The sequence below is a fragment of the Macaca thibetana genome, chromosome 2 (assembly GCF_024542745.1).
Source record: "Macaca thibetana thibetana isolate TM-01 chromosome 2, ASM2454274v1, whole genome shotgun sequence".
Classification (NCBI taxonomy): domain Eukaryota; kingdom Metazoa; phylum Chordata; class Mammalia; order Primates; family Cercopithecidae; genus Macaca; species Macaca thibetana.
The window spans coordinates 94,611,300-94,629,680 of record NC_065579.1 but is presented as its reverse complement, the minus strand read 5'-3'; the positions used below and the strand labels follow the sequence as shown (position 1 = coordinate 94,629,680).

General features: G+C 43.9%; 1 protein-coding gene across 41 annotated transcripts in view; it reads right to left on the bottom strand.

The window, feature by feature from the left end:
- Window positions 1-9,836: 9,836 nt before the first annotated feature.
- Window positions 9,837-18,381, bottom strand: part of RPL14 (ribosomal protein L14) — a 575,215-nt gene continuing 566,670 nt past the window's right edge. For 34 of the 41 annotated variants that reach the window (XM_050780442.1, XM_050780433.1, XM_050780459.1 and 31 more), the window contains exons 2-7: window positions 14,466-14,491; window positions 13,844-13,945; window positions 13,100-13,194; window positions 10,584-10,683; window positions 10,438-10,491; window positions 9,837-10,167 (exon numbers count right to left, since the gene is read on the bottom strand). In XM_050780442.1, coding sequence (XP_050636399.1) covers window positions 9,880-10,167; window positions 10,438-10,491; window positions 10,584-10,683; window positions 13,100-13,194; window positions 13,844-13,945; window positions 14,466-14,468 — 642 coding nt within the window. In that variant the 5' untranslated portion in view covers window positions 14,469-14,491 and the 3' untranslated portion in view covers window positions 9,837-9,879. Of the gene's footprint in view, window positions 10,168-10,437; window positions 10,492-10,583; window positions 10,684-13,099; window positions 13,195-13,843; window positions 13,946-14,354; window positions 14,496-18,381 lie in introns of those variants that run through there. The other 7 variants (XM_050780473.1, XM_050780438.1, XM_050780453.1 and 4 more) reach the window with 3 other exon arrangements.

Below are 18,381 nucleotides of genomic sequence, written 5' to 3'. Positions count from 1 at the left end.
GGCTCACTGCAACCTCCCCCTCCCAGGGGAGGCATGAGCCATCATGCCCAACCAGAATGGATATTATCAAAAAGACAACAGATGGCTGGGTGCGGTGGTTCAAGCCTGTAATCCCAGCACTTTGGGAGGCCGAGACAGGTGGATTGCTTGAGCTCAGGAGTTGAGACCAGCCTGGCCAACATGGCAAAAACCCATCTCTACTAAAATACAAAAATCAGACAACGGGTGTGGTGGTGGGCACCCATAATCCCAGCTACTCGGGAGGCTGAGGCAGGAGAATCACTTGAACCAGGGAGGTGGAGGTTGGAGTGAGCTGAGATCATGCCACCGCATTCCAGTCTGGGCGACAGAGCGAGACTTCGTCTCAAAAAAAAAAGACAACAGATAACATGTAGGTTGTGGAGAAAATGGAACCCTTGTACACTGTTGATGGGAATGTAAGTTTGTCCAACCATCATGGAAAACAGTATGGAAGTTTCTTTAAAAAAATTAAAAATAAAAATACCATATGATTCAGCTGATTCAGCAATCCTGTTACATGGATATATTTCCAAAGAAAATAAAATCAGTATGTCAAAGAGATATCTGTACTTCTGTGTTCATTGCAGCATTATTCAGAACCGCTGAGACATGGAACAACCTATGTGTCCATCAATGGATGAATGGTAAAGAAAATGTGTATACACACACACACACACACACACACACACACACAATGAATTCCTCCTTTAAAAGAAAAAAATCCTGTCATTGTGACAACATGGATAAACCTGGAGGATATTAAGCTTAGTCAATAAGGCATAGAAAGACAAATACTGTATGATCTCACTTATATGTAGAACCTAAAATAGTTGGCCGGGCGCAGTGGCTCACACCTGTAATCTCAGCACTTTGGGAGGCCAAGGCAGGCAGATCACTAGGTCAAGAGATCGAGACCATCCTGGCCAACGTGGTGAAAACCCGTCTCTACTAAAAATAGCAAATAAAAAAAATAATTAGCTAGGCGCAGCGGTGCATGCCTGTAATCCCAGCTAGTCGGGAGGCTGAGGCAGGAGAATCACTTGAACCCAGGAGGCAGAGGTTGTAGTGAGCCAAGGTTGCGCCACTGCACTCCAGCTTGGGCAACAAAGCGAGACTCTCTCTCTCAAAAAAGTTAACTTTATAGAAACAGAGTGAAATGGTGGTTGCCAGCAGCTGAGATGGGTAAATGGGGACATTCTGGTCAAAGGGTACAGAGTTTCAGTTGGACAGGATGAAGAAATCAGAAAAAAATGCAAAAATAAAAATAAATAAAAAATATGTAGCAGATACAGGAAACAATTATCATTATTTGTAGATCACAGAATTATTGTTATAGAAAAGACCACAGACTCAGAATTTAACGATAAGACTTCATCATTATAAAATGTCCACTGGAGGAAAGGATGAATTTTCACTAACCAGGGGCTGGGTAAATTACACTTCTATTCCTTGGCACATCACAGTTACAGGATTTGTTTTATAAAAATATAAAAACAGGGAGTCATTTTCTAAGAATTGCCTTGGGGCCTTGTGACATGAAGGAATGGGAGATAAGACAGTGTGGTACTCATCCGGGAGGGCAGTGTTCCAAACAGTTATTTGAAAGGAGTGGCAATAATACAGATTTGAAAAGAGTTGCATGCTTATCCATTAAAATGTCTAAGAATATATCATTTTATTGAGATTTTCTATACCTACTGACATGTAATACGATTTTTTAATGGATAAGTTGTTTTCATCATCATCCTCATAGAAAATCCAAGACATCCAGCCGGGCATGGTAGCTCACACCTGTAATCCTAGCACCTTGGGAGGCCAAGGCAGGTCTGTATGCATTCAGAAGTTCGAAATCAGCCTAGGCAACATAGTGAGACTCTGTCTCTACAAAACATAAAACTCATGCCTGTAATCCTAGCACTCTGGGAGGCCAAGGCAGGTGGATTACCTGAGGTCAGGAGTTCAAGAACAACCTGGCCAACATGGTGAAACCCTATCTCTACTAAAGATGCAAAAAAATTAGCAGGCATGGTGGTGGCGGCGGGGGTGGCGCCTCTACTCCCAGCTACTCGGGAGGCTGAGGCAGAAGAATCGCTTGAACCTGGGAGGTGGAGGTTGCAATGAGCCAAGATCGCACCATTGCACTCCAGCCTGGGCAACAAAAGCAAAACTCCATCTCAAAAATAAATTAATAAATACATAAAATAAAAATAAAAATAAATTAGCCGGGCATAGTGGCACATATCTGTAGTCCCAGCTACTTGGGAGGCTGAGGCAGGAGGATCACTTGAGCCTGGGAGGTCAAGGATGCAGTGAGCCATGATCATACCACTGCACTCAGCCTGGGTGACAGAGCAAGACACTGTCTCAAGGGGGGGAAGAAAAGGAAAAAAAGAAAATAAAAAAAAATCAACTAAAAATTATATTAGAACAAAAAGAGAGTTCAGCAATGTGGACACACACAAGATGTTAAATACAAAAATCCTCAGCCCCTTTACATCCGTCAACGTCCAGTTAGAAAAGATACTAGGAGCCAGGCACGGTGGCTTATGACTTTAATCCCAGACTTTGGGAGGCTCAGGTGGGTGGATCACTTGAGGTCGGGAGTTCAAGGCCAACCTGGTCAACACAGTGAAACCCAATCTCTACTAAAAATACAAAAATTAGCTGGGCATGGTGGTGGGCACCTGTAATCCCAGCTACTCGGGAGACTGAGGGACGAGAATTGCTTGAACCTGGGAGGTGGAGGTTGCAGTGAGCCAAGATCTCGCCACTGCACTCCAGCCTGGGCAATGGAGTGAGACTTGGTCTCAAAAAAATAAAAATAAAAAATAAAAATAAAATACTAGGAACTGATACTAGTTCAAAATCACTAGGAATATGGCCTGCGTGGAGGCTCATACCTGTAATTTCAGCATTTTGGGAGGTTCAGGCAGGTGCATCATGTGAGGTCAGGAGTTCAAGACCAGCCTGGCCAACATAGTGAAACCCCATCTCTACTAAAAATGCAAAAATTAGCCAGTGTGGTGGTGCACGCCTGTAATCCCAGCTACTTGGGAGGATGGGGTGGGAGAATCACTTGAACCCAGGAGGCAGATGTTGCAATGGGCCGAGATCATACCACTACACTCCAGCCTGGGGAACAGGGTGAGACTCATCTCAAAAACAAAGGCCAGACGTGGTGGCTCACACCTGTAATCCCAGCACTTTGGGAGGCCGAGGTGGGCGGATTACTAGGTCAGGAGATCGAGACCATCCTGGCTAATATGGTGAAACCCCATCTCTACTAAAAATACACACACACACAAATTAGCCAGGCGTGGTGGAGGGTGCCTGTAGTCCCAGCTACTCAGGAGGCTGAGGCAGGAGAATGGTGTGAACCCAGGAGGCGGAGCCTACAGTGAGCCGAGATCATGCCACTGCACTCCAGCCTGGGCAACTAAACGAGACTCCATCTCAAACAAACAATCGCCAGGAATAAGCCAATATATAGTTTGTTTGTTTGTTTGTTTATTTTGAAAAGAATGACGGCCCAAGTAACTGGAAATATACCATGCTCCTGAATGGAAAAGTTGGTATGAAGATGGTGAGTTTGTTCTATCTAACACATCTATAAATTCAATGCAATCTCAAAAATCACAATATGATTTAACTTACTTGACAAGCTAATTCTAAATTTTATTTGAAAATGTGGGAGAAAACTAAAGGAAAACATTTAAAGTAACTCTATGAGTGGACTTAATGGCTATCTAATGGCTATCCAAATAGAATAAATACAGAACTCAGCCATTTAGTGCACTATTGGACCAGGAAAATGCAAGTTAAAGTAAGATACTACTTTTCACACATTGGCAAAAATTTAAGAGATAACAGTAGGAGTTCAAGACTGCCAGGCAGGAATGTCTTTGTTTACTGCTGATGGAAATCTAAATTGGTAGAGCAAGTCTAAATTGGTACAGCCTACTGAAAGAGTGGTAAAAACACTCATATTCTTCAATCCAGCAAGTGCACTGATTGGCGATGTGCGCCAGATAAACACCATTGAGTACAGAAGGAGGTACATACAAGGACATTCATGGAAGCACTGTTTAAATAGAAAAAGAGGGCCTGTTGGGGTGGCTCATGCCTATAATCCCAGCACTTTGGGAGACAGAGAGGGATGGATCATGAGGTCAGGAGATGGAGACCATCCTGGTTAACATGGTGAAAACTTGTCTCTACTAAAAATACAAACATTAGCCAGGTGTGGTGATGTGCTCCTGTAATCCCAGCTACTCAGGAGGTTGAGGCAGGAGAATTGCTTGAACCGGGGAGGCAGAGGTTGCAGTGAGCCGAGATCGCACCACTGCACTCCAGCCTGGGCAACAGAGCAAGACCTCGTGTCAAAAAAAAACAAAAAACAAAAAATAAAAAACAAAAAACCAGAAAAAGAAATTGGCATCATCCTAAATGTCTATCAATAGAGTCAAACGTGAACATTCATGTTGTGGATTATTATGCAGAAGATACAAAAGAATGAGGTAGATTAATAAGCAAAACATTTCTAGATCTGTGAGATTACTTCTGGAAGAGATTGGCATTTGAATGGGTAGACTGAGTAAAGATGACCTTCACCAATGCAGGTGGGCATCATCCTATCCACGGAAGGTTCAAATAGAACAAAATGGGGGAGGAAGTGTGAATTTGCTTTTTTTTTTTTTTTTTTTTTGAGATGGAGTTTCACTCTTGTTGCCCAGGCTGGAGTGCAACTGTGCAATCTCGGCTCACCGCAACCTCCGCTTCCCGAGTTCAAGCAATTCTCCTGTCTCAGCCTCCTGAGTAGCTGGGATTACAGGCATGTACCACCACACCCGGCTAATGTTGTATTTTTAGTAGAGACAGGGTTTCTCCATGTTGGTCAGGCTGGTCTTGAACTCCTGACCTCAGGTGATCTGCCTGCCTCGGCCTCCCAAAGTGCTGGGATTACAGGCAAGAGCCACCGAGCCCAGCCGAATCTGCTTTTTTAATCTGGGAAACCCATCCTCTCCTGCCCTCAGTTGTTGATGCTCTTGAATCTTGATCAAGCCTTTGGTCTCAGACCAGGACTTACACCACTGGCACTTCCAGTTCTCAGGCCTCTGGATCCAGCTTGAATTATCCCAATCAGCTTTCCTGGTTCTCCAGCTTGCAGATGGTATTTTGTGGGACTTCTTGGTTTCCATAATCTCTTGAGCCCATTCATCCATCCCACTGGTTGTTTTTCTGAAGAACTCTAATTTAGAGGCTGACTAGATAAGATCTCCAGAACATATTAAGAAAAAAAAAACAAGTTGCAGAGTATGAAATTTGCTTAAAACAAGCACATATATTTTTATGTCCTATACTACAAATACATTAAAAAATGTCTGCAAGATGTGTTTATTTTCCTTTATACAGGGTACTGGAATTGGAAGTGGAGATAATGAAAGGACCGTTTACTTTCTTTCTTTTTTTTTTTTTTTTTTGTTGAGATGGAGTCTTGCTCTGTCGCCCAGGCTGGAGTGCTGTGGCTGGATCTCAGCTCACTGCAAGCTCCGCCTCCTGGGTTTATGCCATTCTCCTGCCTCAGCCTCCCAAGTAGCTGGGACTACAGGCGCCCGCCACCTTGCCCGGCTAGTTTTTTGTATTTTTTTTAGTAGAGACAGGGTTTCACTGTGTTTGCCAGGATGGTCTCGATCTCCTGACCTCGTGATCCGCCCGTCTCGGCCTCCCAAAGTGCTGGGATTACAGGCTTGAGCCACCGCACCCGGCCGACCGTTTACTTTCAACTGTAATATTTTATTTAAATGTAAATGACTTATGGTTTAGTCTAGATTTTTAAAAATCAGCTAACTAGAAGAATGAGGTAGCCTTTAATTTTAGTACTAAGGGATAAACAGTATTTCACCCAACAGATGAGAGGGGAAAAATATGAATTAGAGGACATGCCAATTACTTAGAGATTAGAGGAAGTCAAGACTTTCTGAAAAACAAACTTCCAAATTTTGCCTATACCGCCAGGTTAGTTCAACACAATTCAACCCAAATTAGTAAGTACCTAATGTGTAAAAAGAATTGTGCCAGGTGTTGAGGATAGATCCTGTCCTCACTTTCACAAGCATCTTATTTGACTCATTTGATCCTTGCCATAATATGAGGCAGGTATCAGGATCTTTGCTTTTTAGATGAGACTCACATAAGTAACGTAATGAGTTTGGGCTGAATGACGGAATTTAAACCTGAATATGACTCAAATCAGCATTTTTTTTTTTTTATTTTTAATAGAGACTGGGTTTCATTGGCCAGGCTGGTCTCGAACCCGTGATCCACCTCCCTCGGCCTCCCAAAGTGCTAGGATTAAAGGCGTGAGCCACCGTGCCCAGCCCAAAATCAGCATTCTTTTCGTATGCCATCCCCTATCTCCAATGAGGGTGACTGAACAAGTGTGTAGTTCTCCATAATCAAAGTAGACTTTTATGTACCGGGATATTTCGACAATTTTCTGCTCTCCTTCCCCATCCCCCAATCCAATCCAACTATACTACTAAACTTCCTGAAGAGTACTCCCTTGCTCAAGTCTTTTTTTCTTTTGAGACAGTTTCCCTCTGTCGCACAAGCTGGAGTGCAATGGTGTGATGTCAGCTCACTGCAACCTCCACCTCCTGGTTTCAAGTGATACTCCTGCCTGTCTCCCAGGTAGCTGGGATTACAGGCATGCTCCATGCCTGTCTAATTTTTGTATTTTCAGTAGAGACGGGGTTTCACCATGTTGACCAAGCTGGTCTTGGACTCCTGACCTCAGGTGATCTGCCTGCCTCAGCCTCCCAAAGTGCTGGGATTACAGGTGTGAGCCACAGTGCCAGGCCTGGAATCTTTTATCATATGGCCCCACCTTATTAATTTTATTTTCTACTCCTTTTCAGGCATCATATGCCTCAGTTACTTTCCTAGAGATTCCAAGATTGGAATTTCCAATTTCCACTGTTTTATATCGCACTATTTTCTAGGTGCAGCTTGAATACTGCTTCTACCCTGAAGCTTTTATCCTCTGAGCACCTCATGGACTGTAGCCAAAGGGCCCTCAAGGCCGCTGGCAGTCTGACAGAAGTGCTCTCCCCTTTCCTCCATAAGCAATTACAACCTGTATGTCTGCAAATCTACATTCCCTCATCCCTCCTTCTCAGTATATGACCTTGCCTTGCTAACTCCAGAAAAACTTCAGAGACCAAGGTGAAAAGTCTTCATTTCCTAACAGCAAACCTACAGATTTACCATCTAAACCCACCTTTTCTTCCTTTTCCTCATGTAAAGAGGGCATCTTTCTTCTAAAGCTAATCCTTCCTCCTCTCCCCTAGGATCCCTCCCTTCCTGTTTTTCGAAGGGCCAAGCTTCTCTACTATTAGCTCCTTTCCCAGAAGTATTTGAACATGCCCATCACTCCAGATTTACAAAAACAAAACCTCCGAACCCCATACATTTCTCCTTCACTTACTGCCCTTTTCCCCTCACTTTGACAATCTCAAGCAAAATTCTTTCCCTGGCTTCTATGTGCCCTGCTAGTTTCCCACCCCTCATGACTCCTTTCCAACCTCTCTACTCATCTCTTGATTGTTGTCATTCTACCCCTGGGCAGTGACTACGTATATATTCATGAATCCCAAGTTTGTCCTGAAACCTCTCCTCCTTGTGTCCTTATCACAGCTCTTACCAGGGGAACCAGTCACTGGACTACATATCACGATTTATTAACTGCTCTGAAGCTTACCACATAGATGAGGAAACTGGGTTTTGGCTATGTGCCTAAACTACATAGCTTTCAAGAGGCAGAGCCAGGATTTTAGTTATGATTGTCTGCAGTCTGCATATACACCCATATAGTCTACATATCTAACTCATTTTACCTGGATAAACTTTACCCTGCCTCATGTTCCCTCACAACCAATGAGCCAGAGGTACAAACCAGAAACCCCATCACATTGTTTCCTCACTTATTTCTGCAGTCCAATGCATGATCAAGACCACGTAAATGGCATTACCACTGCCACTTCCTTGGATTATACTGCCAACTCCGGCATTCCCAGTCTTGATCCCGAAAGTTTCAGTCTTACCAGTTCAATGATCTAAATCTGAGATATCACTCCATTTAAAAAAACCCTCAGTAGCTTCCTGTGTTCCCCTACAGGATCTAACCACTAACCTACTTCCTTGTGGTCCCAAGCCAGTCTACATTATCAATTCGTTTATTTCCTATCTGATGTCATTCTTCCCTTTACGCCACCTTCTCATTTTAGCTGTAGATTCCACTTTCTCTAAACAATTCTCTACCTCCCAGAGTAGAACAGCTAATCCAAAATTGTCCCTATTTTCCTCATCACACCATACCACTTACCTATTATCAAGCAAATCAATGTGCTTTTTCCTTTACCTCAGTGAAGCTTGAAGCTAGCTTTTGGTTAAAAAATGAGCTTCATTTAAAATGTATTCCTGGCCAGAAGCAGTGGCTCACACCTATAATCCCAGCACTTTGGAAGACCAAGGCAGACAGACCACCTGAGGTCAGGATTGCCCCCAAATTACCTAAATATTGTGGCAGAGAGAACCAGAAGTCCAACTTACTATATACAAGGTAAGTATCTTATCTGAAACACTTGGGACCTAGGTCTATACAGGAAATTCATTTATGCTTCATATCCACATACCCTGAAGGTTAACTACTTGTTCCTCAGGGACAATGAAGTGTTGTGTACCTGCATTTTGACTATAAACCACCATGAGGGTAGGCTAGCGATTTTATAATTGTTATGTCACAGCTCAGTTTCAGAGGTTGGAGCTTCTTGGATTAGAAATATGCTCAACCTGTAATTTTTATACCTGCCCTATTTTCCTACTTTTTGTAAGAAAATTTGCAGGCCGGGTACAGCAGCTCACACCTGTAATCCCAGCACTTTGGGAGGCCAAGGTAGGTGTTACCACCTGAGGTCAGGAGTTCGAGTCCAGCATGGCCAACACAGGCAAACCCCATCTCTACTAAAAACACAAAAACTAGTCAGGCATGATGGCACATGCCTGTAGTCCCAACTACTCAGGCTGAGGCAGGAGAATCGCTTGAACGCAGGAGGCAGAGGTTGCACTGAGCCAAGATCGTTCCACTGCACTCCTGCCTGGGTGACAAGAGCAAGACTGTCTCAACAACAAAAAAGGCCAAATGCAGTGGCTCATGCCTGTAATCCCAGCACTTTGGGAGGCTGAGACAGGCGGATCACAAGGTCAGGAGTTCAAAACCAGCCTGGCCAACATAGTGAATCCCCATCTCTACAAAAAATACTAAAAAATTTAGCTGGGCGTGGTGGCAGGCGCCTGTAGGCCCAGCTACCTGGGAAGCCAAGGCAGGAGACTCACTTGAACCCAGAAGGTAGAGGTGGCAGAGAGCTGAGATCACGCCACTGCACTCCAGCCTGGGTGACACAGCAAGACTGTCTCAAAAACAAAAAACAAAAAAACTGCTAGACTCTTGAGCATCAAGAAGCTGTCACTTTACCTATTTATGGCAAACATATTTGTACAAGGAAAAAAAAATGATGTGAAGCCAAGGTGACCATAAGAAAAAATGTCACTTGTGTCACTTGGTGTTCTAAGTTATCATGATTTCTCATGACATGATCAGTTATGACTTTGCAATGATTTTGCACTATCTATCCAAGTATGGGCAGAGAATGAGATTAAGGAACTGATTATTTAATGTTTATTGTAATCCTACTATCAATCTGCCTCCTAACTCCAGTCTCAACAGGCTTTATATCCAAAGGCGTAAATACATTTGCCAACATGTCAAAAAGAACCTTTATTACTTTTTTTGATTGCCACTTATGCTTTCTTGCCAGATGCCTTTGGAGCAGGTGCTTTCTGGGCTGGAGCTTTTTGACCCTTCTGAGCTTTTGGAGCAGGCGCAGCCTTCTGGCCTGTGGCTTTCTGGGCAGGAACCTTCTGGGCTGGAGCCTTTTTACTCGCGGTGGTCATCTTTTTTGCTGGAACTTTAGCAGCAGCAGCAGCAGCAGCAGCAGTACCCTTAGTACCAGGTGCTTTTTTGGGAGAAGCTTTCAGGAGAGCTGCCTTTTGAAGCTTCTTAACTTCATTCTTGATTATTCTGTTCCTCTGAAAATTATCAATGTAAGAAAGCATTTATTGTGTATACATACAATAAACTCCAATTTATGCTGGTTTCAGAAAGGGTATTAAGTGATCTGTTCCCCTGCATCTGAAGAAAAGTAACAATTCCATAAGGACATCATGAAATATAAATGAGGATAAATTCTCCCTTTTTACAGAAAACTCCCAAGAAGCTGGCAGCTTGAAATGGGGTTTGGCTACTGCTCCCTCATTATTCTAAAGCTGTTACACAAAAACACAGATCTTAAATCTTACCATTTTCTTTGCCTTCATAACTTTAAAACGATCAAAATCTGTCATCTTGGCTTTCTGTTAAAAAAAATATATAAAAATTATCCCTCTCACACTACCCTGAACTCTCCAACAAAAGGACCAGAATTCAAATGACCCCAAGTTATTACCCTTTCTCTGGCTTCAATCTTCTTGGCCCATCGTGTGGCTGCCCATTTTGTATTGATGTCTGCCTTCTGCCACGCTTGTCGGACATACTTCTGGCGGGCACTAGAACGAGCCAAGACCACAGATCAGCTTTGAAGTCACTCATTATCAAGGACACTTTCTTTGTTCCTTGAAAAGCACTCTTCCTGTTACACTTTTTTCTCTACATAAGACACAACGGCTGGCACACTATGTATTTTACTCATTTTTGTGTTCAGTAAGCCAGAAAAGGTTGTAACTTCAAGCATATTTTAATCAAAACTGTAATCCAGTTCCATTTTTTTTTAGAGAGGATCTTGCTTGCCACCCAGGCTGGAATGCAGTGGTACGATCACAGCTCACTGCAGCCTCGACCTTCTTGGCTCAAGGCATTCTCCTGCCTCAGCCTTCCAAGTAGCTGGGACTACAGGTGCATACCAGCACACCCAGTTAATTTTTGTACTTTTTGTAGAGACAGGGTCTTGCTATGTTGCCCAGGCTGCTCTCCAACTCCTGGGCTCAAGCAATCCTCCACCTTGGCCTCCCAAACTGCTGGGATTACAGGTGTGAGCCACTGTACCCAGCCAAGTTCATTTTATGAATTTAAAAACTACCTCTCGGTCAGGCGCAGTGGCTCACATCTGTAATCCCAGCATTTTGGGAGGTCGAGGTGGGTGGATCACCTGAGGTCAGGAGTTCAAGACCAGCCTGGCCAACATAGTGAAACCCCGTCTCTACTAAAAACACAAACATTAGCCGAGCGTGGTTGCAGGTGCCTATAATCCCAGCTACTTGGGAGGCTGAGGTTGCAGTGAGCCGAGACTGCATCACTGCACTCTAGCCTGGGTGACAGAGACTCTGTGTCAAAAAAAAGAGAAAGAAAAAGAAAGAAAGACCCACCCGAAAACAAACAATACAAAAACCCCACCTCTGACTATATATAATTCCACTCGGGCACTGGGCGTGTTGAAAACTTTTTTTTTTCTTCTTCTTTTGAGACACGGTCTTGCTCTGTAACCCAGACTGGAGAATGCACTGGCGTAATGTTGGCTCACCGCGACTTCCACTTCCTAGGTTCTAGCAATTCTACTGTTTCATTCACTCAAATAGCTGGGACTACAGGAGTACACCACCACACCCGACTAATTTTTGGACTTTTAGTGGAGATGGGGTTGGCTAGGCTGGTCTCAAATTCCTGGCCTCAAGTTATCTTCCCACCTTGGCCTCACAGAATGCTGAGATTACAGGAAGGAGCCACTGCACCCATCCAAGCCATTCATTCTCATAACAAACAAAGTAATTAATGTTAACTCTTAGGCTCTTTAAAAAAAAATTTTATGGTAAAAATTTGTGGCCAAACATCCTAAAAATAAAATCCAAGGTGCTCCGGAATCCAAGGCAGAATTACAAGAGTACCTAGTGAAAAATCCAAGTTACCAAGTATTTTCTACTGCTTTGAACTTTGACAAGTATCCTCAAGCTTCACTCCTAATTGTGCTGCAAACAATGCGGTATGTCACAGTAGCAGCAGCACGGCTATGTTCACTCGAGGCTATTCAAGTGGCATGAGGGGACCACCAGTACTTCCATTATGTGTTAATACACGTACTGCAATGTCTGCAGCACTCAGCATACAGCAAGTTTTTGACTATTTTTTAAAGTATGCAAAATTACATTATTTAGATCTACTTTATCTGTAGTGGCCACGTGATAGTACATGTTCCACTGCAACCATCACTGTGAGTTGAATTAACTGTACAGCAACACACTAAAGTGTTTTAATTTTCATGTCAAAAAAGAACCGCTATTCACCGTCTCATTTAAATGTAAGCTAGGGATAAAACCTTTCATGTTAAATACTGTGTAACTGACACACACTAAGAGCTCGCCTAATGATAGCTAGTATCAAAAAACCTAAGACTTAGTATTTTTGTTACTTTAAGCTAAAAGTTGGGCAGAGACCAGAAGAAAAGAGGATGGCAAGTCTAAACAAAGGCAAAGCCCTAAACTACCAGGGTAGAAAAGTGACTTTAAGGCATTTATTTTATTTATTTTCAAGACAGGGTCTCACTCTGTCATCCAGGCTGGAGTGCAGTAGCATGATCATGGCTCTCTGCAGCCTCGACCTCGCTAAAGTGATCGTGCGAACTCAGCGCCCCCGCGGCCCCCCGACCTGGGATTACAGGCACGTGCCACCATGCCCAACAAATTTTTTTGTATTTTTTGTAGACAGGGGTTTCCGCCATGTTGCCCATGCTGGTCTCGAAACTCTTGGGCTCAAGAGACCCTCCCATTGTGGCCTCCAAAGTATTAGGATAACAGGCGTGAGCTATCACCCCCAGGACATTTTAAAAGTAAATAATCTCTGTCTACTTCTATAACCTAAATCCCTCTTCAGGATGGCTCGGAATCTTCCATATTGTTTACTCTAAAACAAACTTTTACTAGTATAAACAAATCTGGGGATGGGAGGGAGGAGTGATGATTAGTGGATAGTTACCTGTGTGGAAACTTGAGGATGAAATCAGTGAGCTGCATGCACTTGAAAGGCATGGCCTGTCTCCTCACTTGAGTGCAAGGTCCATCGACCAAAGCCTAGAACACAAACATCAAGAACTTCAGTGCAAAATCTAACAGCAATTAAAATGGTCAGATGGTTCTGTAAAATTACTTATCCGTTCAGGGCCATCAAACCCACACCACTATTTAAATAAAGTGCTCAGAAAAGACAAGGATTGTCCTATCTGGGTCACGTATGTTTACTTCTTTTGCTCAACACAAACATTTCTCCACACCGTTAAATGCTCCTTTTTAAACTATTAGTACCCAATAGAAACCAACCACATGTAATTTACAGGCAACTTTAGGACTCTGATCCCTTTTCATTTATAGCCAGTGGTCAACTTCTTAGTTTGCCTGTCTCAAATACACAGCACTAAATACAAAAGTGCTTTCTATGTGTTGGATCTGTTCTAAACTCACTTTATGTATAGTAACTCATTTAAAACTAACCAACTTTTCAGTCCATAACTGGCTCTACCTTAAGTGGCTAACACTTAAATTCAATACTAAGAGCTAATTTTAGACTGTGCTTACAACCCTTACCATTACCTGTTTCCTCAATGGTAAAATAAAGCTACCACCCACAGCAACCTCACCTTACACAGCCATCGAGACAATTCATTATTGTTAACTGCAAAGCACATGTCCACTGCCATGTTTAGTAAGAAGTTGTGACACTTACCCTGTTCTGATCAATAACATCTACAATCGCGACCAATTTTCCGGCATGAGGTCCAAAGGAGACATAGGCCACCCGGCCAACCTCCACGAAGCGCCTGAACACCTAAAAGTGGGGGAGAAAGGGCAGTGAAACTTACTTATAAATACTTACTAGATCTGTTACCTTCTACAGCTAAAGACGACATGGTTAAATTCAGCGAAAAGGAATGCTGCAGGGGAACACCCGCCCGAGCGCCAGGCGCCAACCTGGATGGACGAAATCGGCAGACGCCTCAGTAGCTAAAGCCCGCTCCCACCGCCACCGCCTGCCAGCTCTCAGCTCCGCAAGGCCCAGGCGGCGGGCGGGACAACGCTCTCGGACCCCGAGCCGCCTCAGCCGTCCAGCTCCAGCGGCGGAGGCGCGCAAGCGTGGCCCAAGGCGCGCCAGGCCTTGCCGGGCCCTCCACGCGCTCGCCAGCCGCGAGTCCGGGAAGGGTCAGTTTCCGGTGCACAGCCGGCCCGGGGACCCTCACCATGCGGTTCCCGGGACCCTCTGGGAGCCGTTCGGCGCCTCAGCTTCCCAGCAGAGGTGGAGGTCGAGCTGCATGGTCGCCAGCCCCTGAGCCCGCATCAGTAAGACTCACCATGTTGGCGGCGTTAGGCGAGAAGGAAGGAGGCCCGCCCAACCGTGCGCATGTGTAGAAGAACGCACCGCCCCTTCGGTAACGAGACGCCGACGTGGGCACCGATTGGTTGGTGCGTGAACCCGTGCGTGCGTAGGCGCAGCTCGCTGGAAAAACATGGCGGAGCCGGCTGGAGCCGAATTGCTTTCTGGCAAAGTTGGGCGGCGAGATTGTCTTTGGTGATTTGGATTGGAGAGCTGCAGGAAGATCATCGCTTAGTAATTTAGGGTTAAGAGTACGGAAGCTATGTCTTCCGTTGATCGCATGCCATTTGACTTCCTTTTTATTTCCCCCAGTTTTACTTGTTGGTTATTCATGGCTTAGTACTAAGTCTGTTCGCTCCTCACGTTCTCTCCCTAATCTCAGTAACTTTGTTAACCTTTCATTTTAAAGTAACTCACACTTACAGAAATATTGCTAAACTAGTACAAATAATTCCCATAAGCCCTTCTAGATTCCACAAATGTTACCGTTTTGCACGTGCTATATCATTCTGCCATTTGAGAGGACATTGCCGACATGATGTCCTTTTATCTCTACTTTTTCTTTTCTTTTTTTTTTTTTTTTAAGACGGAGTGTCGGTCTGTTGCCCAGGCTGGAGTGCGGTGGCGGGAACTCGGCTCACCGCAACCTCCGCCTTCCAGGTTCAAGCGATTCTCCAGCCTCAGACTCCCAAGTAGCTGGGACTACAGGCGCGCGCCACCATGGTGGGCTAAGTTTTTTGTATTTTCAGTAGAGACGGGGTTTCACTATGTTGGTCAGGCTGGTCTCTTAACTCCTGACCTCGTGATCTGCCCCTCTTGGCCTCCCAAAGTGTTGGGATTACAGGCGTGAGCCCCCGCGCCCAGTGTTACATTCTTTTATAGAGACAGGGTCTCCCTCAGTCGCCCAGGCTGGAGTGCAGTGGTGTGATCACGGTTCCCTGCGGCCTCTAACTTCTGGGTGAAGATGATCCTCTTGTCTTGGCCTTCCAAAGTGCTGGGATTACCAGCGGGAGCCACCATGCCCAGCCTATCTATACATTCTTAAAATGTGTATTTCCTAACAACAAAGAGATTCTCTTATGTCGTCGGTACACTTATCAAAATCAGGAAATTAATATTGCAATAGTACTGTTATCTAACCTGCAGTCCTTATTCAAATTTATAAGTTGTTGCTCCTATGTTCTTTGGAGCAAATGGGGAAAAAAAATTTTTTTCCAGGCTCTTGGTCTAATGGAGGATTACAAATTACATTTATTTATCAGGTCTCTAGTCTTTAACTGATAGTTTTAGATTTAACTCAAATTTGTAAAATGGGTTTGTTGGAGTTTTATTCAGATAGTGAATTTTTGGTAGAAATGCTATGTCCTTGGTGCATCACATCAGAATACATTCTCTCTCTCGCTCTCTCTCTCTCTCTCTATATATATCTATACACACACACATATATATATTTTTTCCTTTCTTTTTTTTGGAGACGGACTCTCCCTCTGTTGCCGGGGCTGGAGGAGTGCAGTGAGGAGATCTCGGCTCACTACCACCTCCGCCTCCCGAGTTCAAGCAGTTCTCTGCCTCATCCTCCCAAGTAGCTGGGATTACAGGTGCCTGCCACCATGCCTGGCTAATTTTTGTGTTTTTAGTAGAGACGGGGTTTCACCATCTTTGCCAGGCTGGTCTTGAACTCCTGACCTTGTGATTCACCCGCTTCAGCCTCCCAAAGTGCTGGGATTACAGACATGAGCCACCGCGCTCGGCCACACACATATGCTTTTTTAAAAGAGATGGGGTCTGGCTGTGTTGCCCAGGCTGGAATGCAATGGCTATTCACAGGTCTGATTGTAGCCTACTACAGCCTTGAACTTATGGGCTCAAGCAGTTCTGCCTCAGCCTCTAGAATAGTTGGAACTACAGGAACACACCACCACACATGGGTTCCCAATATTGTGGTGTTATTTTATTTTTTAGATTTTTACCCATGCCAGTGGAGAGAGGTGTTACCTTTTATTACTTGATTAAGGTGATCTTTGCCATGACAGTTCCCAGATGTGTTTCAAGTCTTTCCTCTAAGCTCTATACCAGCATATCTTCCTGAGATTGCTCTAGCAGCCTCCTAAATTCTGTCTTTAATCTGTTTTCTGCTTAGCAGTTAGAGGGATCATTTAAAGAAATCAGATCCCATTATTTCCTGTTTTTAACACTTTTAAAATTGCTTTTCACTACATTTGGAATAAAATCTAAACTTCTTACTTTGGCCTTGTATCATATGCTTTAATACCCAGATACACCTTATGCCATCCCTCCTTGTGTTGCAGCCACACTGGTCTTGAATGGGCCAAGCTCTCTCTTCCTCCAGGACCATTATACATGGTGTCTCTCCTGCCAGGAATGCTCTTCCTTCTGTTAATACTCCTTGTGTAGCAGTGCCAACTTATGTCTTGTATTTTTTCCTAGATATTTTTCTGAGAGTTAACCAGGCTACCACATAAAAAATAGGTTAAGTCCCCACCCTTCTTTTTCTAGCTCACCTTCTTTCCCTCAGAGTTATCACAGTTGCAATTGTTTGACTTGTTTTTCTGCCCACTTAGGTGTCATTTTGTTTCAGTTAGAGTAAGTTCCATGAGGGCAGGACCTTTGCTGTCTTTTCTGTTTTATTTTCTGACCTTAGTCTGGTAAGGGGCTCAAAAAATAGGTAGTGAATGAATCAGTCTTTAGGTCTTGGTGTCTTGCTTTATAATTTACAAAGCAAACAATATGAATGAAGAAGAATGTTCATTTTAGCATTTTTTTTTTTTTTTTTTGTAATATCCCCAAACTCGAAATTACCCAAAGGCCCATAAACAAGAGACTGGATAAATTGTTATAATATATAGCAATGGAGTCTACAGCAACTACATGGAACAATGCATATGAATTTCATAAATAACACCAACAAATAAGCTGACATATGCTGTATGCTTTTATTTATATCAAATATATGCTGTATGCTTTTATTTATATCAAATTCAAAACAGTCAAGACTACGGTTCTTATTTTTTTTATTTTTTTTTTTTTTGAGATGGAGTCTTGCTCTGTCACCCAGGCTGGAGTGCAGTGGCCGGATCTCAGCTCACTGCAAGCTCCGCCTCCCGGGTTTACGCCATTCTCCTGCCTCAGCCTCCCGAGTAGCTGGGACTACAGGCGCCCGCCACCGCGCCCGGCTATTTTTTTGTATTTTTAGTAGAGACGGGGTTTCACCGTGTTAGCCAGGATGGTCTCGATCTCCTGACCTCGTGATCCGCCCGCCTCGGCCTCCCAAAGTGCTGGGATTACAGGCTTGAGCCACCGCGCCCGGCCTACGGTTCTTATAAGTAATGATCATGTTTACCTTTGGTGCAAGCAGCAGTGGCTAAAGGGGAAAAGGGAGCTTCTGAGCTGCTGGCCATGTTGTTTCTTCATCTGGTATTAACTACAGGAGTGTGTAGTTTTTGTTTTTAATTTTTTTAGAGACAGGGGTCTTGCTATCTTGCCCAGGCTGATCTGATACACCTGGCCTCAAGCCATTCTCCTGCCTAAGCCTCCTGAGTAGCTAGAATTACAGGCACGAGCCACCCTGCCCGGCTGAAGTGTTTAGCTTGTGAAAATTCAAAGCCCTATCCATATGGTTTATGCATTTTCTCACCAAATGTATGTTAACCTAAAAAAAAAATTTTTAATGCAGTTTCCTGGCTGCACAACCAGAGAACTTTATTTGCAGGTCTGGGGAGGGGTAAGAATCTGCATATAAAAACAAGCTCTCAAACACACTTTGAACTTCCTTGAACACATTTTGAGAAACACTTTGGGACTCCCCCTACAGTTGCAGAATTATTTTCTAAAGTATATTATCTTGTTATGTCACTCCTGTTTAAAGTTGATTT